This window comes from Melospiza georgiana, chromosome 4 (genome assembly GCF_028018845.1).
Source record: "Melospiza georgiana isolate bMelGeo1 chromosome 4, bMelGeo1.pri, whole genome shotgun sequence".
NCBI classification, from domain to species: Eukaryota; Metazoa; Chordata; class Aves; order Passeriformes; family Passerellidae; genus Melospiza; species Melospiza georgiana.
Window position 1 is genome coordinate 14,505,346 of NC_080433.1, and position 26,964 is coordinate 14,532,309.

The following is a 26,964-nucleotide window of genomic DNA, read 5'->3' on the forward strand; positions in this document are numbered from 1 at the left end:
GGGACAGATCACTGCAAGGAATTCCTGATCCAGGATTAAGGGGAGACACTGCAGGAGCATCCCTGCCCTGGGGAAAGCTCCCTTCCAGAGTGCTCTCAGCCACTTCTGGGTCAGTCCCAACTGCATATTGAATAAAAATTCCTCCCTAATCCACAGCCTGGAGCACTGATGGGTTTTTTTTCATAGCACCCGAGGCAGAAATCTCTCTAAGTGTATTTGTCATTTCAGCAGCAACCCTCTGGTAAATGTTTTGTGAAGTATCAAATTCCAGCAAGTTTTCATCCACTGTACAGGAGCCTTCACCAGCTCTCCAGGCTATTATCCAGGTCCTATTTTTATGGACACATAGATGATATAGGAAAAGGTGACCAAAATCAGAATTAAAATTGTCTTCTGCTTATCTCCTGCTTAAAATGCACATTACCACATCAGAAAAACAAAACAAAAAAAAAAAATAAACACAAAAAACCACAAACAAAACCCACTTGATCTGACATGATTGCTCATGACTAATTCATGTTCCCTGTTACTTATATCCCTCCTACTGACTGGTTTGACTGGGGGTGCTTTTTGTTTGGGATTTTCTTGTTTGCTTGATTTTATTTTTCCTTCTTAAATTCCTACTTCCCTTGGAGCCAAGTTCCAAAATTGAATATATCAGCATCATCCTCATACCTGGGGCTGTCCCTGTCCCATTCCCATCATCATCCTCACTGGCCACACCTGGGGCTGTCCCTATCCCTGTCCCATTCTCATCATCCTCACACCTGAGGCTGTCCCTGTCCCATTCCCATCATCATAATCATCCTCACACCTGGGGCTGTTCCATTCCCATCCTCATCGGCCATACCTGGGGCTGCCCCAGCCCATCAGGAATGGGGTCAAAGCATTCCCATTCCCCCTCCCCACAGCCTCAGCCCTGCACCTGAGGTAAAGGGAAGGGACACAAAAAAGATATTTAGAGGGTGGTTCTCTCTAAAAACACCCTTTTCTTTCTTTTTAAGACCCTCGTCTAACAGAGTAATTTACATTTTCACACGCAAAGCTACTTATACATAGGCAAGAGCTATATTTCATGTGTCCTATCTTTTCACTTAGATCTATTTTCTCTTAAATCTATTTAGACACAGACACATTTACATATATATGAATTTACAACTGCATCTCATATCTATTCAGCCTTATCTCAATTTACACTTCTGTGTTTACACTTTTGTATCTATTTAGACTGTGTCAGCCTACACTCTGATTTGGATTAATATATTAACACTTATTGCACAGAAAATCAAATTAGACCAGATATCTGTTTAGAGCTAAATATTTACACTTCCATCTAATTACACATCTGCCTGGTTAGATGTAAGTACTTATACACCCTTATATATAACCACTATTGAGATTACATACATCATCTACTTTTACCCTGCAATGCAAAGCACATGTAGGTGGATCCAGCTGGACAGAAATTTTCTATTTCAAATCATCATCCTGCATCTCAGCAGCCTCCTGTCAGTGCTGCTGGTGGCTCTCAGGTTCCTTCTGATCACTCCCTGGCTCCTCAGCGGTTTTCTTTGCAAACCCAGAGATATAAACCCACCTAACTTGTGCATCTTTTCCAGTCCTTTCTCTTATGTTCTAACTTTATTTGCTCCTCATTGAATCATTTTCCAAGTAATAACAAGTGACACAATTTGTAGTGTCAGTTTTAGCACATTCAGTGTTACTTTTCAGGGGACAGAAAAAATTATTAACCATTTCCTGACACCATTACTGTATGCACAGTTGGTATAACTGGGCCAAACTTTCATTCTGCAAAGATTTTCATCTCAAGCTTAGGCCACTGAGAGAAAACTCACCATTTACCCAGATCATTCTCATCTTTCCTAAGTTTTGGAACTGTTGCAGACTGGGATATTCATGTGAATTCACTAAAGAGCTCCCATGTCTCCCAAGTCATTCTATGCTGGATTAGCACTGCTGTGAAATTTGCAGTTCCTGAGGGATGAGGCTTCTCTGGCTGCTCTCTCCAGACCTTCCCTGACCTGACCCTGATTTAGCTGTGGCAGCAATTTCTCTAATTGAGCAGGTGTCTGTATCTTGTTTTACTTCTGTTTATCTTTGTGTTGCACAACCACGGCTTCATATCTGCAGCAGTTATTTTAGTAGGACGAGACATTTACAACCAAATAATGACAGAGTCTACAGAAATACAGGCTGGGCAGAATATCAGAGGCCTTGAGAAGTGGAAACACAGGATGCAGTGTGTGAGCACAGACAGGAGATAAGAGATGGGGCACAGGCTTGGCACTGGAGACCCCACAGCTATAAACAATTCACTTATGGTCAGTGAAAATAAAAAGCAGTCCTGAAATAGGACAAAACTGGTTGTAAAGGTAAAAGAACAAAGAAATGCTATTTCACACACATAAGATGGCAAATTCTGATGAAACCTGGAGCTGCACAGCAATGGGGAAATACGTCAAAGGGTGTTAGGAAACATTTGTAAGTGACCCCAAGTGGATCCCAGGAGGAAAAGGAGAAACTGTCACCACAAACATCATATTCCTCCCTGTTAAGGACATGAGATTTCAACAAGTCATTGTGTACTTCCCCTCTTCCTTCTGCAGCAAATTATACCCAGGAACTAAGTGAGCATAAATACCAGCCTAACAGGCAGAATTTTAAAAGCAAATTTAACAGTTTTAATTGAATTCTTACTATAGTTGCAGCTTTTTAATTATTAAGAAAAAAATAAAACCCAACCATTACATTTGAGTCTTTTGTAACAATTAGATCTAGACTAATTAGGTGAAGATTTCAGTTATTCTAGCACCAAATTCTACTTTTTACTTTTATAATATGTGTTTGCCCTTTTTGATACAGAACACAGTATAATAATTTTCAACCTACTTTCTACCATACCTTATTAGCTCTGACTTTGCATTCTTGAAAAACCTCATTTCATTTCTCCCTTTTTTTCCCCCAAGGCTGGCTAAGTCAATAGGTTCTTCCAATAGAGATGTCATGAAAACCCTACAAGGGTCTGCATTTAGTGAGGAGATTCTGCTGATTCCTCAAACATATCAAAAGAGAAACCCAATTACTGACTTTGTCATCAAGAATAGATTTCTCTGAGAGGATCTTGGATTTTCTTCCTTCCTTCTTTTGCCCTGAGCCTCACACAGCAAGACCACGTATGTTCTGGATCCCGGAGTACAAATCAGGGCTGCATCAGCACTGTGAAAGAACTTACCAAAAACTTACAGTTTATCAGGTCAATTTATAACCTCACTTTAAAAAGTTGTTTCTGTGTCATTATCAGTCAATATGTTGACTCAAAGACAAGTTATTTGCTTCTCCAATTTTCTACATCTTTTGATGCTTTAACAGTTACCTGAAATACTCATTTTGGCAACAAAGCACCTATGGCTGGGGTATGCACAGGTATTTTCAACTAATTTTCCCCCCGCTGCTGGGCTGATAATGTCTAGAAAAAGCCTTGAGGCAGCTGCAAACACCTTCTCTCACACAGCACTGCCCTGGTCTCTGGGAACATCTGGTACAAAGTCCCTGCTCAAATCTGATGTGACCAGTGACTCAAACCCTGGTCTTAAACCAGGCACAACAGGGAGTTAAATAAATGCAGAACAAAAATAAATTTTTAAACCTCAAAAGCTGCCAGATTTAATCAGAAGTAAGAGTGGGTTTGGCAGAGTTGAGTTGTTCTCTTCCTGCACCTCCCCTTGCCCCATCCGCACTCCCAGTGCTGTCATCAGCTTTGGCCATGAGAGATAAACCACAGAATTCACTGCAAGTTCTCACTCAGGGCAGGCAGGGCTGAGCCAGTAAAGACTGAAAATTTGCTGGTAGAGAGGTGTTTCCACAGTTCTCACACATGAGCAAGTACCATCAGTACAAGCCCTGAACTGACAGACAAATGGAGACGTTGAACAGCTCTGCACTGACCACAAATTCTCATTGCAAAGCCACCACCATCTGCTAAACCCACCTTAAGAGCATGACATTTGTCAGAAGCCTGGTATCTGGATACTTTCTCATGCTGATTTGGTGCATGCCTTCATATTTATGATTTTCAGGCTTACTGACAGTTATGCAGACTCTCAAAAGCTTTGGTGTTTGCTTTATTCTGTTAATTTTGGCCACGTGTTTTTTCTCACCTTTCTCTCAGCTTGTCAGCACTGGACTCTCTGAATCCACTTCACTTAAAATGTTTGCTGCTTTATATGTGCTGCAGACTGTAATCCATCTACACCAGTAAGGGAAAGCAGCCCCTTTTCCCAATGGGAAATGCAACCAGTCTCTGGGAAAAACCAGCTCACTTCCAGACAGGTGGATGCTGGAATGTCAGCATCCAAACTGGTATTACAGACAGAATAAATCAACATCAACACTACCGCACATTTTAAATGAGAGGGACAACAAAGGTAAAGGGGTCAGAGAAAGCTGAAATATCCTCCCATGTCTTGATAAAAATTTGCTTTTGTGCAGTTTTGCTTTAAACATCAGCACACAAGAAACTCCAAAAATCAAACAGAAAAGCACTATGATAAACAGGGAGTTTTATTTTTAGCCCAGCAGAGATTTATCACTATGAGAGTCTTGTGACTTTGACAAATCTAACAATAATGAGTTGTGTATGCAACCTACAACAGCTGACAGATAATAATACATTCCATCTGCTGGAGCTGTCCCAGGAGGCTGACCTTCAAGGTCTGAAAACTTTCAAATTTCCATTATTTTTTTTCCCCTCCCTAATAAAAAGCACCATGAAACAGCCATTTGGTTCAATTTGTGAAGGGTGCATTGAGGTGAATAGCTGATGTTTAAAGAGAAAACTCAAAATGCATCTAGAAAATTCCAGTTACACCAAAATGCTGTTTCCCTTCTGCATGGATAGTTTTCTGTGACCTGACACTCTTGCTCTTCTAATTAACTACAATGTTCATACTTGAGTGGCTTCTTTAAACCTTACAGGAATATTAAAGATGTCAGAGGGCTTGCACATGTCTTGTCATCCTGATAACAGCCCCTGCTGCAGAGGAGTAGGTACAAGGATGGGCAGAACTACAGGTAAAGATTAATTTCAGGAATACAGAGAACACTTATGGATATAATCTCAGGTAAGGATGAAATGACTGAGGGTTTTAAATCCCTGCATGAAAATATTAAATCAGACACCATGGTATGAAATAATTCCTTAGTTGAAGCAACAGACACCCATGAAAAAAAAAATAAATACTGCACTGGAGAGCCACAAAGTTGCTCCAAGGGCCGGAGCACCTCTGCTGTGCAGACAGGCTGAAAGAGATGGGATTGCTCAGAGAAGAGAAGGCTCTGGGCAGATCTCATTATATCCTTCCAGCTCCTAAAGGGACTTTGTGAAAAAACTGCAGAGGGACTTTGTACATGAGCAAACAGTGGCAGGACAAGGGGAACGGTTTGAAACTAAAAGAGGACATGACAAAATTAGATATTAGGAAGAAATTCTTCCCTGTGAGGTTGGTGAGACCCTGGCATAGTTTGCCCAGAGCAGCTGTGGCTGCCCCATCCCTGGAAATGCCCAAGGCCAGGCTGGACAGGGCTTGGAGCAACCTGGGATAGTGGGACGTGTCCCTGGCCATGGCCATGAGACTGGATGATCTTTAAGATTCCTTCCAACCCAAATTATTCCAAGATTCTTTGATCCTTCCAATCCAACCCATTCCATGCAATGCTATTCTATGACTCAGCATCACATTTATTTTCTAGAACTCCCTAAATCTCTATTTTTTATTTTTTTGTAGTTTTTCCTTATTAATTTCTTTCTAAATAGCTTCATTTCGAGAGGTTTGATTTCCAACAAGGAAACTATTATTGTGGAAAACTTTTGGCCTGTCCCTTTCTGTAAGGATGGACAAATCCTGAGCGCTACAGATAATTTTTCATGAGTCACACCCAGAACCCCATGCACAGTGCAGAGGTCAAGAGTAATTTTTCTTGTAGGTTATCAAGCTTTTGTTTCAAAACGCTACCAATTTTTGGTGAACAAAGGTCGTGTTTCTCATTTATTCACTATTCAATACATGGGTTTCTGTTTTATTCCACATACACAGAAACCTCTCATAAACCTTAATGTTGATCATCTCTATTTTAAGGCTTCCCTTTTCTCCCTTTCCTTTATTTCTTCCTACAAATAAAGGAAAGCATTTTTGCCCATCTTGGGAAGATCTGCCTCCTAAGCAAGGTTTGAGCAAGCCAAGAGTAAGCTGGGTGGATGTGGATACATGAACAATTAGGAAAATCTTATTTCCAGGAGAAAAGGTGTGTTCACATAAAGCCACTGCTGAGTTAAGGCAAACATCTCCTTTTTAAGGATGCTTGAACTACATTTCTATCTATTTCTGCCCAAAACAAGGAATTTTATCAGTGGGACTGTTACTGAGTCCTGCTCATTAATTTTAGGCTTTCCGACAATCCCTCTCTCACACCTGAGCAGAGCAGCAAAGAGCTGGTTTGGTTTAGAGCAGCAGCTCTGCTCCTCTAGGTCCGGTCTAGAAAAGTGATCTGATTCCACCTTGCAGTTTGCCATCATCTGCAAAACATCCAGCCCCCACCAGCAATGAATGAAATATTCCACTACAGCAACACTCCAATAGAAGCTGGCATGGCCCCTTTCAGTTACCTTTTCTGAATTATGATCCTCTCGTCCTTTTCTGCTTTCAGCTTTTTTGACAGGAAAAAAATGCCCCATTTACAGGCTTGAAGCCGAATACTTCCACTCCCCAGGAATAGAAATCTATTAATTCTGGCAAGGAGAACATCACTGAGAGAAATCAGACTTAAACTTTTGAGAGGTGTCAAGAATGCTCAGTCAATTGAGAAATTCAGTTTGCCAGCTACATTCCTGGAAGCTCTGCAACAGAAGGAATGAATCAGGAAAATCAAATTGAGTGTGATTTAACCCTGCCACTGGCTAAGGCAAAAGGTGAAAGAAAACAAAAAATAGACAAAGTTCAATTAGAAAGGGAATAATACGCATAACTGTCTCTCAGAATAAGAATAAATTCAACCAGCTAGAATGAAAGTACTAGAAGAAAACATTTTAAGAAAAATGGGGAAAATGCTTTCATTTTCCTGTCAGACAGAAACAGATACGGGTTTATCTCATCACTCTCCTATCACACGGAGCTTTGCTCAGATTAACTATGACCATTGAGAGAACACAGCTTTAGTGAACCAACACTGGCAGAATCCTGAGTACAGCCAGCAGAGTCCCCAACATCTCAGTGCCCTCCAGGACTGTTACCAGCAGCTCAATACTTTGCTGCTTCCATCCATCACAACACCAAAAATACACTCAGCAAAATCTGGTCAGCAAGGGAAGCTGCTCCAGCCCAATAAACAGGCTGAGAATGAACACAATATTCTGAGATGGGGAGTTAAAGCAGAAACTTTGGTTATAAATATCATACACTTCATGCCCTCCCTCAGAACCCTAAAAGCACTGGAAATGCCTCTGGGTATGGAACAGAACTCAGGTTACGAGTTCAAGATGTAGCAGATCCAGAACAGAGTCCCAGATCCATCAGACAAAGAAAATCAACTCAAAAGGGGAAAACCAGCTTTCTAGAAAACCTCCTTTTATAGTAAACAATACCATTTTATATTTCACATTATAACATTCATATTTCCATTACAAACTTAATTTTAAAGAAAGGATTTTACAGACAAAGCAAGTATGTTAACTCAGCAGTGAAATTCAGTTTCCATATTGAAATATAACCAAAGACACACAATATTTTAAATTAAGCATAAGAAAAAAAAACAGTTGATGTGGGGATAAAAATAGTTATTTTTTTCTTATCATGATTTGTTTGCACAATTTTTTAAGAGGGGGCTGTAAAAAAAAGTAGAAATATTTTTCCTGGTTTATCTTTCTTTCTTTCAGGAGGAGGTAAAGATAAAAGGTGAGATAGACCTGAGGAAGCTTTCCATAAACCTGTGAAATAACTTGAAAAAAGAAGAATGAACAATGAATCCAACATGTTAATTGATAGTAAACAAAGAAAGCTCTTTTGTTATTCACACCATATGAATTAAAGACTTCCTTTCATTCCTGTCCCCCTATTTCTGTTATGCAAACATCCTTTGTTGAAGGCATTTTGATTTACTGATTAGCCTGGAATTGTTTTTTCATGGAACTCTTCCCTTCATCACACCAACTCCTTGTAAGTTTGTCTCTTGAAAAAGGATAAACTGAGAATAAGTAAGCTACCTTTGGGTTCACCAATGTAGAAGGACACGTCCTTTTTGTCCTCTTGCTCATCAATGTGATCATAGGTGATCTGGGGAACAGACAGGGAATTTTCTCCTGGGTTTATTACAGGTGCAGAACCATTCCCACATCCCAGCCTCCCTTTTCTCCTGTATCTTCTGGCCTGTGAGAGGAGGAATGGAATGGTCTCAGAAGATGCTGTCAAACACAGACAAGTGCACATGTGAGCTTCACTGTGCAGTGAATTCACTAGAGGTCAAATGTTTTTTATTTAAAGGATGAAACTGAAATTCAGTGAAAGGGCTGCAACCTTTGTTTATAGTTTTAAAGTGTCTGACTCTGAATTATGAACTAAAACTTGGTAAGAAATTGATTCTCAGAGGGCAACTAGAGCATTCTGAGAAACCAGGCCGTAAGTAAAATTTCTCAAATTGGGACCAAAACTCAAGGCATAGAAAATTCTAATGACTTCAGCACATATCACCTTGTCAGGAATATCATCTTTCTAAAGCTTAAATTCAACATTACCCTGGACTTGGAACTATGAACTGGGCCCTGTGCAGCATATTCAACTAAAGAAAACTTCACCTTTTTCCAAAAAGGCAAAATTAAATTAGGCACATCAGGAGAGGAGAAATGCTTCCTCCTGCCTCCAAACAGTTCTCCTGATTTTAGAAGCCTAAAGACAGCCTAATAAACACACTATAATTAGTACTTTAAAATTATAAATGAAGGTTTGGATCAACAGAAAGCGCTGCAGGGTCAAGATATTCATATATGGGACAAGGCTACTTGATCTAAAGTCAAGCCAATTCTTTGTTATGGTCTACGTTGAAACTTTTGGAATTCCTTCTTCTGCTCAGCTCTGCAGCAGTTAAACAAATGCACGTTCAAAATTCGATGGGGGAAAATAGTAGAAATAGATATTAGTGTGGACAGTGGATGCACTGACATGCATCAAAATACTTCTAAAGCCGCTCTCAGCCTCATGTTAAGCCTGAAGATAAATTTTTAAACTGGCTTGCTACTCCTTCTGGTATGAACGTCCTTGAAAAATGAATGCAGAATGGGAAAGTGGCACCATTGCCTTGTGCTTTGAGAAAGTAGGAGACTCCAAAGGGGATAAAACAATGGAGAGTAGGTACCTGTCTGACCAACAAGGCAAATTCAGTTAGAAGATATTCTTTGCTTTAAAATGTTTGAAGGAAAACAAAACTAACTGGGCTGTGGCCAGAGGAAAATAAATGTATTTCAGGTACCGGAACAGCTCAGGCCCTTCACGAAGTTTTTGGCAAGTTAGTTATAATTTAAAATGAAAAGCAAGCAGAGAGCCAGCGCTGTCACCTGTTTTCTCAGACCGGGACTAGATGGCGCTGGAGACTTTTTGGGATTCTGCACGGGAGCTGTCACATAGATCTTCCAGGTGGCCGTGGAGGTGCAGGATTTCTCTGCTGCATAGCAGCGCCACAGGGTCTGAAAAGGAACCCAAAGAGCCTCAGGGAAGGAGCAGCCACTGGGATCCTGCACGGCAAATTCTGTGAAAAATCCAACTGACAACAAAGCCCTCAGGTAAACACCACTCCTGATAAAGTACAAGCATGGTGAGTGCAATTCACACCAGGACACACATCACACAGAGATATTCAGTGTGCTCCTCCCACAAACTGGGATCAAACTCTACCCACAGCAAAAAAACCCCAAGTAAATCAAACAACCCCCATAAAAGTGAATCCCCCACTGAATGCTGTGTTTTGTTTTTTCTGCCACTGTGCCACAATGAATGTTTGTGCACTCTGCTACTTAATTCTTTATATTATCATATGCAATGTTACGCTGGGAGATTTTTCTAAAAACAGGTGTGTTTTTTTTAATGTGTTTGTACATTCATCACATCAGGATTTGGCAGATGCACAGGTCCTAAAAGAACATGAAAAGAAATTTATTAATTAAATATTATAGTGAAGATTTTTATTTTTTCTTTTAGTATTTTACTATATATACTCACTGCATCCAGTTAGTGTCATTATGCCTGTGAATATCAGCTATAGCACAGCTTCCAGAAAGGGAGAAGCAATTCTAATTTTCTCTACTTACTGATCTGGATCAAAATGGCAAAGTGGCTAAACACAAGTTATAGATCCATAATAAATTTAGAAATGATGATTCTTTGCACTTGAACTTCCAGGCCATACTCTCTCTCCAATAAACCATTTTAGTATTTTACTGTTGTAGCCTTACCTGAATTAGGGAAGCTGCAGCTGGGATTTGTCTATTGAAATGCTTCTGACGTTGCTTCTGCTGTACTTTCAGGGCAAAACCAGACCCCAGAATACCCTAGCAAAGTAACAAAATTACTATTCAGACATGTACATAGCTTCACATACCTAAATAAAGTACTTTGCACCTGGAATAAACAGACATTTAATAAAAGACTTTATAAAAATGATTTTTCAAATGTCTACACTGTCGAGTTCTACTTATTCCAACAAATCTAAAATTGAGCAGATCAACAGCAGAATTGGGTAGCTTGAATAAACAGCACATGTTTATTGCTGTGATCCACAGCTTACAGGAGCCAGAGGCACTCACAGAGGTGCACACACCTGTAATGAAGAGATTCAAGTTCCACTTACAGCTGGCAGGGCAAAGAAGGAGATGGCAAACACTGAGAAGCAGGAAGCTATGGTCTTCCCAATCCACGTCTGGGGAACTTTGTCTCCATAGCCAATTGTTGTGACAGTTACCTACACCAGGAAGAAACATCTGTTTTAGTGATTTTTTTCCTGCACAAAGCATGAGAAAAAAAGAATGGAAGGGCAAAGTAATTACTGAAGTACCAGGAGACAAGGGTGAAACAAGGGTGTGGATTTGGGAATGAGGAAATCTGTGCTGACAGGAGTGAAAAAGGATAGAACAAACCCATCCCAACTGAATCCTCACAGCAAGAGGAGGAAGAACAACCATTCCAGGATGTATTATCTCCCAAAGTCAGCCTGCCAGTAGAGCTAGACCTGAACACAGATCAGGCCTGTGCTCAGCTTTCTTTCTTTCTCCCCCACAAACACAAGGCCTGGCTGTGATATTCACATTCTCTGAACAGAGAGAGACACAATTCTCTCTCCCAGAACTTTTCCAGGAGAGGGCAGTGAGAAAGCTCAGAGAAGAAGAGAAAACAGTTCTTATCTCTATTTGCTGCTGCTGTTGTTTGGCACATGTGGAATGTGTTATGGAGATTGTTTACCAAGAGTGATTTGTTAATTGGACACCTGTGATGGTTGTTTGGATTGATTGACCAATTAGGTCAAAGCTGTGTCTGGAGACAGTCACAGGTTTTTCTTTAGTATAGCATAGTATTAGTGTACTATAATATAGCTTAATAAAGCATATAATACATATTACATATGTAATTATATATAATGTATATAATTATAGACATATATTATATATGTATATTATTCTATGTAATATATTATATTACATAAATTATATATATTATAAATATGTACATAATTATATATAGTTATATATAATATAAAATGATATGTATATATTATGTATAACTATTATGTAGATAATTATGTACATATATATAATATATAACTATATAATTATATACATACATTATATATAATTATATATAGATATTATATAAAATATAGCTTAATAAAGCATTTGCTCAGCCTTCTGGAATCATGGAGTCAGAACATTATTCCCTGGCTGGGCCCACTTTGCAACAATACCTGGCCACTCAAAAATGTTTTTAAGCCTCAAGGTGCTTAAACTTGGATCTGATATTGCTTATCAGGGCTAGGGAGAAGGAGCCCACCATCAAGGGAGAAAAAAGGGCCAGCAGGGCAGCACCTCTCCAGTCAGGACCCAGGACCTTTCAAGAAAAACAGAAGCAGAAAGTGCAGGCAGATCCACCCCAGAGACTGGGTTTTAATGCAGCAGCACAACAAGACAGGTCTGACAAGCCACAGGTCAGGATTAGGATCAAGAGGCCAGCACACAAGCCTGCAGGGAGGTGACAAGAGCGGGGCATCATCCTGTGGGTGGAAATGAGGAATGAGGGAGCCCAAACCCAGACACAGCTGCAGTTGAGCTACAGACAATCTCTCTTGTGCTGAAATATTGTACACGGAGCACCTCCAGTGGGGTCATGCTGGTCAGGGTCATTAGGTCAATTAATGCCCTCAAGTCTGTAGGGACTTGGCTCTACACAGACTTGCTGCAGAGGTGGCAGGCCAGCCCTGAAAAGCCCCAGAGGCAGGAGGACCTGAGTGGGACAGATGTTTGGAGCTATTTCTGAAGAATAGGAATAGCCCCAAACAGGATGAAAGAGAATTCAGCATGAGCCAGAGGTCAGGAAGGAAAAGAGGGTCCAGGTGGTGGCTGGTCCATCAGGAAGGTTTTTGATGTAACAAGGAGCCCCTGCTGCCCAATGGAAGGGGATAATCAGCTGATCCCAAAGCAGGAATCCACAGGAAATCCCACCTGACGGGGGCCTCAGCAGGACAAGACACACACACCATGGTCTAAAACAGAGACCTTGGCCCGTGGGGGTGTTGGGTTTTCAGCATCCTCAGAGCTCTGATGCTGCCATAAAATGGTGTGAGAAACATGGCTTGGATCCCTGAGAAGTGAAAAGCTTCTGGTGAGGAACAGAAGAGCTCTGTCATCAATACTAACCACTGGGGAGAGCTGTAAATAGAAAAAATGTACTTTTATTTGGATGTACCAGCCCCTAACCTAGTCCCCCTCCCTTCACTTTGCCTTGAATGGTAGCAGAAACACAGCCAAAACAGACTTAAAAGAATATGTAAATTTACACTGACTATAAAGAGGCTGCCTTTTATGGAAAAATTTGCTGACAAATGCTTAGATGTTATGCAAAAATAGTCTTCTCAGAAGAAACTATCAAGCAGTAAAGGCATGGGAAGAATATGTTTCCTACTCGCAAAGCTGGAAGAAAGATTTGCAGGGAAAAAATTAGCAACTACTACCAAACATAATTTTTCCAAGTTCCAAAAAATAGCTATATTTGTGTTTATTCACCATGAATTCTCCACTTGATGAAGACCACTTTGTAGTAGCTATATCCTTGAATGAATATTGGTTTTTTGAGCTGCAAACTGCTCCCAGCAGGAGCAGTTTCTGGACAACGCCTTTCCAGGTGTTTGCCCAGATTTAATGGGGCTGGTCAAGTGACTCAGGTGCTGTGTGCTACCATCAGGACAATGAGTTTGCCAGTCCCCAAAATTAAATAAGACCCACCAAAATTCAACTTTGAAATGCAGCATATGGAGGAAGTTAAAGCTGTTTCTTTAACAGCACTTCAGCTCCTCAGTGTACCCAGGTGACCCTTCAAAGTCAGTAGTTTTTCCTTTCTTTTCCCCTCTTCTCTCTTATGAAAGGCTTCTTGGTTTTTTGAGGGTGGTTTGGTTTTTCTGGGGAGGCTTTGGTTGGTTTTTTCACTAAATCCCCCAGCAGCCAGGACTTAAAACCAAATTGCAGCAATGCTGAGCTGCCTTAATATTACTATGGAAGAGAGCATGAAAGCTGTAACCACAGAAAAGATGAATTTTCCACCTCCACAGCAGGCACTTGGCTGGCAGACTCCTGCAGGTGCCTGACCATGTCTCAGGAAGTTTTTCCCCGGCTACCTTAAGAGGGTTCCTTGTTGGTGCACATTTAATTAGCACACTGAACACATGGAAAGGATGATAAATAATGTAATTCTCTGGCTTTCTTAATCACAGCAGATTTTTTTTTTCTACTTGCACAGCCCAAAGTTATCAGTATTTCTGAGCAGAGAATGTTGGGCTCTGGAAAATGACACCTCTTGTGACAGGGATTGATGGTGGCACATTGCAGCTGTGCACACAGGCTCTCAACACACACATGTATACCTCAAAAAGGGAAGAACTCTGATTTAGCAGAAGTCAACAGGGATGCTCAGATGTTTAAAGACAGGCAGGTGTCCTCAGGTGTGAGGAGTCAGAATGGCACACCTCAAAAAAACCACACTAAATATAAAGTAATTCCAACTGCTACCTCTGGCATGGAAATTTACTGCTGGAAATTCTGAGCAGTTGATCCCAAGTACCTGTGCCAGTTAACACCAATTCCTGGAGCAGGTATTTAACTCCAGTCCAGTGGTACAGAATAGCTGAGCTTGCAGCAAGGCAAATAAGCATTACCAGCAGCAAGAGGCAAGCAGGGAGGGCCAGCAGAAGAGAAGCCGCCTCCGTGCTCTTCTTTTAAGGAAAAAATACCCAAAAGGGACAGGGCAAATGCTGTGACTCAGGTTGCAATTCTGGCAGGCTGACCGTGCTATTGGAAGTGCTTTTACATGTGCCCTACATGCTACAACTGCTGAGAATGACTCCATGTGAAACACAAGCCTTTGATATGTCTTTGCAGACCTGTTTGCCTGCCAAATCTAGGAGGAAAAACTCTTGCCTTTAACTGAAGCAGGTGAATGTAGTTAGCAATTAATTCCAACTCTCATTCATTCCTTATTTTCTCTTTTCCCTGTATTTAAACCTTTCAGGTCATTTGTATCAAGTTCAGCAAGCTTGCACTTTCTCCTCAAAGCAAAATATTCCCCATAATACACTCTGTGGTTTTGTCAGACACATAAGACTTTCAAATACTTCATACCAAGATTTTTTTTTTCCAATGGTTCAGTTTTGAAAGGCAGAAGCAAAAATCAAATTTCACTCCCTAGTAACTCCACATCTGTGTCTCTGTGTTCCAGGAGATTTGAAAAGAAAAAGAAACTGATTCACTTTGTCCTTTGTTCCTGTTCCCAGCTGTGAACTGCACCTGCACCGTGACTCACCAAATGCTGAGGAGGCCTGGATGCCTGAAAAGCTTGAACAACAATTTAAACAGTGTTCCCCCCATGGCCAGAGAAAGAGGAGCTGATTTTTATCTTGCTGCTACACAACGCAAGTCAAGTTTTGGAAAATAACAAAACCCACTGAACCCTTTGCATCTCCCATCCACACACTTTGGAACACAGATCCCAAGTCATCTATGTAAACAAGATACTGTGCATTTTAAACTTCTCTGATGGTCTTCACAACTCCTTTTAAATTCCCAAAGTCCAAAACACTGCTGTAGAAACACACTCTGACTTTTTTAACCTTAATTTTTCTACTCTTCACTCATATCCATGTAATAGTATATAGTGATTAGAAGTATTTCTAATTCATACCTAAATATTCAATGCAACTAATGAAGCAACTCTGGAAAACTAGAATTTAAAAAAAAATAAACCACTAAAAAAAGAAACAAGGAAAGGTAGGAAGAGTACACTGGGTCCATACAGAATTTCTATCACATGCAGAAATAACTTGTGCACAAACAAACATGGATAGAACCGGATGCTAAAAGCGATTCACTGGTGTTTGAGGTGAACTGCAAAAATAACGGAAGAATAAGTGAGACTAAGAGCACTGGTTTGTTCTTGTAAAGCTGGCATGGGGTATCTTCCAATTATACCCTTATTGTTTTTCTTTTAAAATGCAGCACCATCTCTATCTCTGAGATACACATACTTTTCCTCCACTAGCTACAGGTTGCTTAACAGCTATAACCATGAGGTTTCATATTCTTAAAATTTTATCCCATGCCCACTGAGGACTTTGACAAGTGAAAGCTCTATGGCTTGCTTTATGCTTTCATTGATTCCAAGCACCTTAGATTATCAGGTCCATCTAGCATTGAGTGGATTTTTCTTTTTCACTTGATTCTTCTCGGTTTGTACTGTTTAGCATAGTCATAGGTGATACTCTGCAGATTAAATAAATATCCCATAACCTAGTGAGAGGAAATTAATGTTGAAAATGTTTTTATAGTGAACCACTTACAGAGTGGTGACTCAGGCTACACGTAATATAGTCTATAATTCTGTGTACCTCATTAAGTAGAGACTTACGCAGCATCTAAGTTCGTTGCTATCTTATTGCAAAGCTTACATACCTCCTTGGTGATTTCTCATAGGGATCTCCTCATAGCACAGTCAACAAACTCCAACTCTCTTCTCTACCACCTAACCTGCCCTTATATAGCACTCATCATTATTGGACACACCTGTGGCCCATTAAGGGCAGGTGTTCCTAATCTTTGGTGATTAGCACAGCTGCAAGTCCTCAGGGGTGAGATTGCCTTTTTCTGCACATCTCTGTTCTCTTACATTCTATCCCCCCATATAAGTTAAAGATAAAAACAAAAAAAACAGGAACCTATAACCTGCATCAAAGTCTGAATTATTACTGAGAGAGTGTTTTACACAAATGATAAAGAAAAAAAAATAGCGCCATTAACCCTACTTTCACATATAGAATAGGTTTTTAAGTTATGCACCTTTTGAGATAACTAAGTAGAGCTTAAAGGAAGTGATACAGGTTTTGAAGCAGATTGTTTACTTTTTTTGAGATGTATTTACTTTTTGAAATGATTTTTACTCTTCATATCTGTAAGCATTCGGTGTCCTTTGCTAAGAACTTGCTGACCTGCTTTCACAATAAAATTGAATACCCCAATACTTTAATTGTATTTCTTGTATTCTTGCTTGTATCCCTCTGAGGAAGTTGTCAAGCTTCCCTACAGAAATACATTCTTCAAAGAAAGAAATGCCAGGTTTTCCTGAAAAGATCACAATTTGAACAGAAAACCTCGGGCCCTCTTTGCACACACGTTTTATTGGTGACGACTTACCACACCCCACCAAAGGGCATCAGCATAGCTGGAGAAACCTGTCTTTCCATCCTCATCAACTGCATCCTTCTCAGCAAGATAAACAAAGTAGGATGAAAAAATTAATCCCAAGAATCCAATGTACAGAGTGGTTATAAGTTCCTATTGAGAGAGAAAACAAACAAGTGTATGAGGTTTTCATCCTATATACATATGTATATACATCATTGTAAAATGTTGCAAATATCTGTGGGGCTTTTGCATCGCAGTAGAAAAATTAATATGTTATACTTCAGGTTTGACATTTGCCTCCAGTAAAACAGCTAAAATATTGAGTTGGATTTGGGTTTTATTAGCTAAGAGTTTAAGAATAAAGAGTGCTGCCTAAAACAAATAGCTCTTTGCAGCAGAGACTTTCAGATTCACACACACAGGAAGCAGTAAGAACAAGAAATGCTCAAAGGTAGATTTGAATACTGAGAGAGTTGAGTCAGCACATTTTTTAAACTCAGCTATATCTCCATTTTCGTTTAAAATAAGGACCACACAATACAAAGTTCAACACTTGGAAAAAATATGAGAATCCCTCCTGTCCTGAGAGCAGTGGAAGACCTCACAAAGCAAGGTGAGGAAGGAGCAAAACCAACCTAGAGGCTCACAAGCTGGAGCTTGAGTGGCTAACTTGGCTTTTCAGCAAGCCTCAGCCATTTCTTAATGGCTTTCCACCGCCACATGTGATATTGACTCACGTTTTGTTGCCTTTGGCAAGAAATGCTGGTATATAAGCTCAACCTGCTGAAAATAGAAGAGCATCCTAGCCAAACCAGGCCTGAGTGAGCTAATTGAGCTATATGTAAAATTCCAAAACACATGGAAATCGTTGGTGACAACTTCACTAAGCTCTTCAGGGCCCAGGGAGGTACAAGTGCTTGCTATTTTCACAGGGCACCAAGATGTGAATTCATTTTCTCACATTGCTTAAGGCTTTAGGGGCCCATATTTTCTGAAAGACTATCAAACGCAAAAAACACCAAAAATAGATGAGGACTTTGTATTCTGCCTGTGAAGAAAAAGCAGCTGAGGTGTTTTTGTTTTGGTTTTGGTTTTTTTTAATTTTTAAACAAAAATTTCTTTCAGAGGCTGGACAGGAATAAAGGTTCCATTTTTCCTTCCGTTTGGTACCGTGTTAGGGTTTCAGCTACGCTTGTCCAATGTCAATACAGAAATGTGTGCTTGGTATTTTTTTTCTTAATGTGTTAGTGGGTGATCTGCTTGGATAAGTACTACAGATCTGTGGAGTTTTATTTATCACCATAATCACTTCTTTGGATAAGCAGAACTTCAGGTGCGTTTACTCATAAATTTATTTTCCAAGAATTTTTTTTTTCCCCTTTTAAACCATTGAACTTTCTTTTGCTTGTGACACATAAGATTTAAGTGTTGTGTTTTGGAGAGAGTATTTCCTGATTCTTGACTAAAACTCTGAACACCCACAGGAAAGAAATGTTCCCAAACATTTTTTTGGATATCAAGTTATTTGGATATCAGCTCTGCCCTAGCAAGATACCCAGGCAATGCAAGCATAATAAATGGAGACCACACAGACTTGGAGCATTAAAAGTCATCCTGTTGTACAGTATAAAAGGAGGCTTTATTCCACAGCGCTTTGGTGTGCATCACTTCTGCACAGCCATCGTGACATAAAAGTTCCTACTGTACTGGAGGAAAAAAATAAAAGGAAGGAAACTTACTTTTAGCATTAAATTATTGGCTTGGATTAAGTGCAGTGCATTCTCTGTCCCAGAAAAACAGTTTTCTAAATAGAAAATGTAAAAAGGTCTGCATGGAAATTTGTGTTTGTCAGTATGTGGAGAACAAATCTACATTCATAAGAACAAGTTAGCCACACTTACAAGTGGGATGTGGAGATTAATAGCAGAGTATTAGCCCTCCATAGAGATGCAAGACTTCAAGGCTAATTATATAATTTTCCATTATATTAATAAAGCTAATCATCAAGAGATTCCATGGACACTCAAAAAGAAGCCTTCAATTAAAAATATTTTTAAGTTTGCAGAAAAACTTTTTAACTCTTCCTGCTTAATGAGTTTTCATACAGAAAAATTGTTTCAAAGCTTTAGCAGACATGCACCTATTTATAGCCAGGTTTGCCTCTGTCGCCACACCCTTGAAAAAGTAACTTTTCTTACACAGCATCATAACATAGTTCATTTTTTTAATTTACAGAATAAATTAGAAAACTTTGTATTCAAGGTGAACACAACAGAAATATTTGAATAACTGACTTCTTCTAGCAAGGCTTTCCCATTACTGTTTGGTTTTCCCCAGGAAAACCAAGCTAGGGATACATCTTTTGCAGGGATAGTGGAGAGTACTTGCAGTATGAAAGGCAGCCCACAAAACTGTGTTTAAGAAATTACATTGAGGGATAACATCAAAGACTACAACAGTTAATTAATAAACCCAAACATTTTTGTTTATACCCTGTTAGCCACTGCCCTAAATAGCAAAAATAGCTTCCCATTTTAAAAGGAAGAAGAAACACACGATGGATTTTTAAAGTATTTTTTTCTCTTGCTATGTAACACATAATTTAAACCAGCGGTCTTGGGTTGTAAAATATGTGTGTATTCTATTTGCCATCTGTTAGAGGTGGGGAAGTTATCTTCTGTTAATTGGGCAGTTTTTTTTATCTCTTTCAGAAACCAATCCTCCCTCCAGGAAATATCTTCTGTTAATGAGTCATTGAGTCTCACTGTATGACTGATAAAATTACATCATCCCATTGTGAGATGCTCTGCCCAGGGGGAGTAGCCAAGCATTCCTACCTGGATAGAATCTGACATTGGAGCATGACAGGAGCCTTTTTCCCACTGGATTCCAAAAGGAGGAGGTTTCTTCTCCACTGGATTCCCAGAGGAAGACCAGACCCATCTACACCACCACAGGACCTTCAGAGGAAAACTCCACCCTTGTCCAGGATCCCTGCTCCAACAGAACCACCCCTGTCACTGCAGAAGGACTGCAGCCACCATTTAATGGGACTGCTGCCACCACCCTGACCAACTGGGTGTCAGGTTGTATTCTGACTCTGTCAGTGGGGTTTTTTTTTTTTGTTGTTTGTACTATTGCATTTGTATTTTATTTTTCCTAGTAAAGAACTGTTATTCCTATTCCTGTACCTTTGCCTGAGACCCCCCTAATTTCAAAATTACAATAATTCCAAAGGGACGGGGTTTACATTTTCCATTTCAAGAGAGGCTCCTGCCTTCCTTAGCAGACACCTGTCTTTTCAAACCAAGACACCAGACCACTATTTGAAGCCCACAGAGAGAATTCACTGAAGCCAATGAGTTTTAGGGGATGTTTAAAAGCTGGGTACCTGTCGATGGATGAAGACCACAGACCCCAGGAGTCTCCAGGTGCCTCCCTGGCGGTCAACATGGAGCATCCGAAGGATCTGGAGAAAGCGAATCCCTCTGTAAGGGAAGTGAAGCTTTAAAATAAATGCAATAAGCACATAAAAATGCTTGAGGACAATACTGCCTTATCCACCTACAACTGATCATGTCCACTCACCCACTGCTATGTTCAAGAACTGTGATAGCACTGCCCTTGCCTGGGGTGGCATTGCAGGCTTGAGGCACCTCTGTGTTTAGATCACATTTAATTACAGTCAAATTTATTCAGAAATATTGACTATGAAAACAATTATTTAATGGGAAAACAAACCAAATCAGGGGAAACCTGTATCATTTCTATTATTCGAAACTTTAAATGCCTCCTTTCCAATGGAAACTTCAAGTTTTCCTAACACAAATGTGAGCAAACCTTTTTCTCTATTTGCCAAAAGCAGAATATGAATCAAACATGGCACTACTGAAATCCTTGTTGTGTGAGTTACTGAAATATATCTGATATCACTGGAAATAGATAGAGTCCTATGTGTTTTAGGAGAATAACTAAATCAATCATAAGCGCCAAATATTTTCAACTAAATAAAAGTAATTATCAATATGTTTCTTCAGCATAGTTTTATTCCATGGAAATATTTCCATGGAAATATTTCATTTAGTTACTCTTTTGACAATGAATTTTGTTTGCCTACAATCATCTTACTGTCTTATCCCTGAAACAAACCAGTGAAAAACAGGAAAGGATGAACACTAATTAATCTACCTGAAAAATTTTCACTAGAAGTATTTTTGGCTCTTTTTAGCAATCTTCAAGAAGATTTTTTTGTGGAGATAGGCTTTGATTTTTAATTCAGACTTGCCTGACCCTGCTGGCTTTTCTGTGGAGCAATGATAACACTGCAGGGATGTGGGTTAGTGTTCGGAGAGCATTCTGAGGTGTAGGACAGTGACTCTGGACTCAGCACCAGGGAAAGGCTTCACTGAGCCCAAAACCCACTGGGCTCCCATATAAACACACAGGGCCTTTGCACTGAACTCTTTCCTATGCTTTGAGTTAAATTAACAAACCCCAACCCTTGGAATTTCCACATGCACCTTCCTCTTTTCCTATAGGAGCTGATATTCCTGCTGCCTGAGTGGAGTCTTTACCATCAGATAAGGATGAATGTTCTACAGTGAGAATTACCTTAAAAACACTCTGTACATGTAGTTCTCCCCAGTGTTTGCCTACACCGCTGGACAGTTTAGACACTACTGGACATTCCCACTTCCCAGTGGTTCCACTGCACTGGGAAGCAGAGGCATGTGACAAAACATGCAGCACATCTTAGAAGTTAGGTTAGGAGTAGGAAATACACCTTACTGCTTATCATTCTTCTGTTTACTCACTTCATTCACCTCCCAAAACAAGCCTGCAGTACTTGGATGAAAGCTGAACAAACACTGTGTGCATCAGATGTTTCTGCTTCGTGTACAGTGTGAGTTACTCGTGCCAAACAAATCCACCAAAGCATAATTACTCTTTAAACAAAGTAATTACTCATACTCAAAAAGCACCGAGTTAAGCACTGTCTGGATTACTTCTTAAATAAACCCAGGCTCTGTAATTCTCCCTTGTCTCAGAGAGACAGTTGTTTGATGTTTTAAATAGGACACAATGTTTCATTTTTTCCACTTGGCTTCAGCATTCCCACCATTTTTCATTTGCCTTGTTCCTGCACTGATTTCCCAACCAGTCACCAAGCACAACTTGTCCCCCAGTGCTTCAATGGAGTAACTTTCCCTGTGTTAGGAATATCAGACATGCAGTTAAATTGGGAATTAGGCCATCAGATACACAGTTAAACTGGGAATTAGTCAATCAGATACACACCTCTGTGGTAGGGAAGAGCTGCAGTGACAGCAGAACCTACCTTATTGCAGAGGTGGCAAACACCTGCCCATTAGATCCTATGCTCAGAACAATAATTGAGGCTACTACCACAATCAGATCTGTTAAAAAACAAACAAACAAATAAACAAAAGAAGAAAGAATGCATTAATTTGGGGGTTTTTTTTGGTTTTTTTGGGGGGGGGGGGGTCTGTTTTTTTGTTTTGTTTTGTTTTGTTTTTGTTTTTTATCTCAGTACTGAAAAAACACAACAAACATAGACAAAGGAAAGCACCTCAAAAAAGAAATGGTTAGCTGAAATTTGGTGGGCATGTTAAGTCTGTGTAATAGTTTCACATCAAAACCCCCGTGGCTACAGTTTATTCCAGGATTAATTCAGTAACAGACCTTTCAAAGAACCTGGTGGATTAGGCTGCTTGCCTGAAAAAATGCAAAGGCATTTGTGCACCCTAGAAATGGACCCATATTTTGGCTCAAGGCTTCTGATCCAAGAGGAAATGCAAGGGTTTTCACCACACAATAATGAAATCCATGAAGTATTATGCATACATATACACTTAGTTTGAAAGCTGTATCAAAGCTGTGAAGCCAAGCTTTCTAACCTAATGGAACTGTCAGAAGAAAAGCTGGCTAAAACAAATCAGAATTGTTAGTTTACTTTGTGATACTGTCTTTATTTGTATGAAAAAATAATTGTTTCCAGAGTTCTTTTTTTGTTTTGTTTTGTTTCCACAACTTTGCAGTTTACACTTTATACAATGCAAATGATAGATTGAGTTTACAATTGAGACGACATCCCTTATTTTCCCTCATCCCAGTTCAGTGAGCATGTCCATTTCTTTTAATTATTGAACCTTGCTGTAATATTATTCTGAGAAGATTTTTTTTTTAATTTCCTTACAGGCATTTCTGTGGTGAACCTCCTTAGAGCACCTAAATGCTTCCCTTTTAATTTCTAACTAAAAACTAAAGAATATTATTATAAATGGGTAGCAAATGGAGGCAGAACGAGGAAAAACTTTGGTAAACTTTCCTTTGCCAGTTTGAAACAGGCAGCATTTTATTCTTAAGAGCACTTAACATTATACAGCACTTCAAAACTCCAGCCCTGCTGACTTCACTTGCAGCAGTGAGGGCTCAGAATCTCTGCAACCCAAATTCAAACTCTGCCTTTGGACATCCAGAAAATGAAGCCCACTTGTGAAAACTGATTTTAACCAACTTTCCATGGGATGGCTGGGCAAGAGGCAGGATGGGATCCAACCTGAGCAGCAACAACAGTTTCCTACAGCAAGGTTAACTTGTTTTTCCCTCTCCTTTTAAACATTCTCCTGCCTCATTTACAGCCATGTCGTTGCTGCAACAAGTACTGCAGAAGTTCTATAACCAGCAGCATCCTTCACTCTTTGAGTTGAATTAATTTCCAGTGCCAGTCTGATTTTTGCTGTAAAACCTGGATTCCTCTTCAAGGGAAAGCACACAGTCAGTTTAAATACTGTACTACACTAATTGTGCATGAATGAAAGTAAAAATGAAAATGAAAATTAATAAAGGGAGGGATGAGGCTACAGAAGGAGCTTTCATTTGGGATTTTAGCTTTTGAATGCCTGACTGCAAATTCTTTTATGCTGTTCCTTTATCGTGTATGTGTGCGAATGTATATTTGTGAACATTGGAATTTAGGGTGGGTTTTCTTCCCATCACATCATAACACAGATCTTTGCTCTTTAGCAAATGATGCATCATGTCTTTACTAAATTGTCAGACATAGACATCTCCATCTGAAGACAGGCACTAGAGGTGGAAAAGACTGATGCTCAGAAAATGAGTTCAACCACATATTGAGAGTGAAAGAGATTTTTTCATTTGCACTTTCTTCTTTTCTGAAAGTATTCTTTGTGGTATAGACATTTCTTTCTTTCTTTTTCTCTAAACCTCTTCTTCTAGTTCTGCTTCTCCTCTGTTCCTAGTTTTCATCCCAGTTTCCAGTGCTTAGATTTCCCTTATTGATACAGATTTACTGGTCCAAACAGCCTTATTTTACAGCCTAGATCCTCAGCATATCTTGCCCTTTCTCTGACACCTGTCAATACTACATATTTCCAGCCCCTGTTGATTTCCCTTCAAGCTCCTGGTTGCTTGTCAGTCTCTTTAAATGTTCCTCTCCCAGACCTTTGCATCAGAATCCACCTCCCATCTTTTTACTGAGTCTGCATGTCCCAGAACATTCCCTCTGCCTCAAATTGGGATTTTCCATGTTGAACTTGCTAAGAACTAACCCAAATTTTAGAGGGAACAAAATCCCATAGAAGAAATCTCCCTGCTGCCAAAGAAATTTTAGTAGATTTTTTTTTTCTAAATTTAAAATAAAGACTTTCATATTAATGAAGAAATAAAATTAATTCATTATGTTTTACTTTCTGTTCTAATCCTTTCATTTCTTTTTCCAGTGTTTGTATTTTATTCATGTTGATTTGAAAACAATAGGATGAGTCAGTAGGATTCAATCATTCCCAGCAAAGGTATTTCCCAAGTTTACCTTGTTCTGTCAGTGCAGACATTGTTCCATTTGCATTTGATGTGGAAAAGCAAATCTTGATTTCCAATGTATTATATCCTTAGGGAAATTTCAAAGGTTAAATGAGGTACTGACACTTTGAGTGCACAACCAGCTATAGCCATTCTTAGCTTTTATTAACAAAACCCATAGTGTCTTCCCCAGGGGCTCCAATAAAACATGAATATTTGCTGTGGTAACATCAAAATACCAGCAGAGAGAATCCTTTGAAATCACAGTTCAGTGAGACTATCACTTTCTCTAATATACAAACCTAAGAAGCACTTATTAATTGAGAGGGAAATCAAGAACACAATGAGGAATAGAAATTATTCCTTACGGGCCTCATGGTTACATCACAAAAATAGACCAGCTCTAGAAGAAGATGAAGAATTTGTTTGTACCCAAGGAAGGATTTTGTGTTCAAAATCTTGTCAATTTCCAGCAATTACCCAAGTTTTAGTCATTTCTTCACTTTACAGTCCTGCATTTCTAAGGTTGATGTCTGCCTTAAACATATTTTAAGTGTTCTACCAACACAAAAGAAGAGAAATTGCAAAGCAGATAAATGCTTGAGGGGTAGGCATAGCTCAGAACTGCAACAAGACCCGTGCAGAAGTGGCCATTTTCATTTACAACACTGCAAAAGAGTTCAAAACTTACCAATGATGGATATTGGCTTCCTGGCAAACCGGATCCTCCCCTGGAAGCCAACATATTTACTCCTGCAGCCTGCAGACCACAGCCGGACCAGGTACTCAGCACCGAAAAACACCACCAGAACTATCTCCTAGCAGAGTGAAAGAGGGAAGAGATCAGAGTTGGGTTTTTCATTATCAGTACAGTTTGCACATCTAATTTATTCATAGAACTAATACAAATGAGCTTGTTGAGAGAGATAATGCAATAAAAACAATTTAGCCTAATCCGTTGACTTTTTGTATGCATATGCCAGGCAGTAAATAAAAGGGAGAGATAATCAGTTCCTGAGTGTGATTTGCACGAATAAACAGATGGTTTAAGCTCCATTCCATCGGTTTATCATAAGGAAAACCACAACATTATTCTTATTTTGTTTTGACACCTCCTTGCCCTCCAAGCCTTTCCCCACCTGGGTTGCCCTCCTCTGGATGCGCTCTCATGTTCTGATGTCCTTCTTCTATTGAGACACCAAAACTGCCCCCAGGACTCCAGGTGGGGCTGCACCAGTGCAGAGCAGGCTGGGGCAATGCCCTCCCTTCATCCCTTTGTGCCCCAGGACACAGGGCACCCCTCTGGCTGCCAGGGCACCCTGGTGACAGGCATTGAACTTGCAGGGCTGCTCTCCAGCCTCTTGTCCCACAGCTTGTGTGTATAACCAGGACAGGCTCATCTCAGTGAGAGGGTAAAGCTCTTGCTTTTGTGCATTTCCATACAGTTGGTGATTGCCCAGCTCTCTGGTCTATCCAGATCTCTCTGTGAGGCCTGGGGGAGTTCACAGCTCTCCCCAGTCCAGTACAGCTCTCAAACTAACTTATAATGTGCATTGATTTATAAGTCTTGATCACTTAAAAACATACTGGAGTGTGATGGGGTTCACAGGGGTCCCAGGATGAGGGAAGAGATGAGGATCTGACTCCATGTTTCAGAAGGCTTGATTTATTATTTTATTATATATATTATATTAAAACTATACTAAAAGAATAGAAGAAAGGATTTAATGAGAAGGCTAGCTAAGAATAGAACAGGAAAGAATGATAATGAAGGCTTGTGTCTCGGGCTCTCTGTCTGAGCCAGCTGGACTGTGATTGGCCATTAATTAGAAACAACCAACATGGACCAATCACAGATCCACCTGTTGCATTCCACAGCAGCAGATAATCATTGTTTACATTTTGTTCCTGAGGCCTCTCAGCTTCTCAGGAGGAAAAATCCTGAGGAAAGGATTTTTCATAAAAGATGTCTGCGACACTACTGTGAAGTTGAGCCCTGGGGTCCTCCCCAGTGACTGAGGGCCAGGCTGGTGTGACCCTGCTTACTGCAACTCTTTGAGTCAACTGCTCATCCAGTGTTCCATGGGCTTGTTGAGCTCTGTGCTGGAGCATTTATCCAGAAGGAT

General features: G+C 39.9%; 1 protein-coding gene across 1 annotated transcript in view; it reads right to left on the bottom strand.

Annotated features, from left to right (window-relative positions):
• LOC131082426 (potassium voltage-gated channel subfamily KQT member 1-like) overlaps nt 1-26,964 on the bottom strand; it is a 400,826-nt gene that overhangs the window by 349,820 nt on the left and 24,042 nt on the right. The window contains exons 3-10 of the mRNA XM_058022324.1: nt 25,530-25,656; nt 22,332-22,410; nt 20,385-20,481; nt 17,003-17,143; nt 10,909-11,019; nt 10,514-10,609; nt 9,620-9,748; nt 8,276-8,438 (exon numbers count right to left, since the gene is read on the bottom strand). Of these exons, the coding sequence (XP_057878307.1) occupies nt 8,276-8,438; nt 9,620-9,748; nt 10,514-10,609; nt 10,909-11,019; nt 17,003-17,143; nt 20,385-20,481; nt 22,332-22,410; nt 25,530-25,656 (943 nt within the window). The remainder of the gene's footprint in view (nt 1-8,275; nt 8,439-9,619; nt 9,749-10,513; nt 10,610-10,908; nt 11,020-17,002; nt 17,144-20,384; nt 20,482-22,331; nt 22,411-25,529; nt 25,657-26,964) is intronic.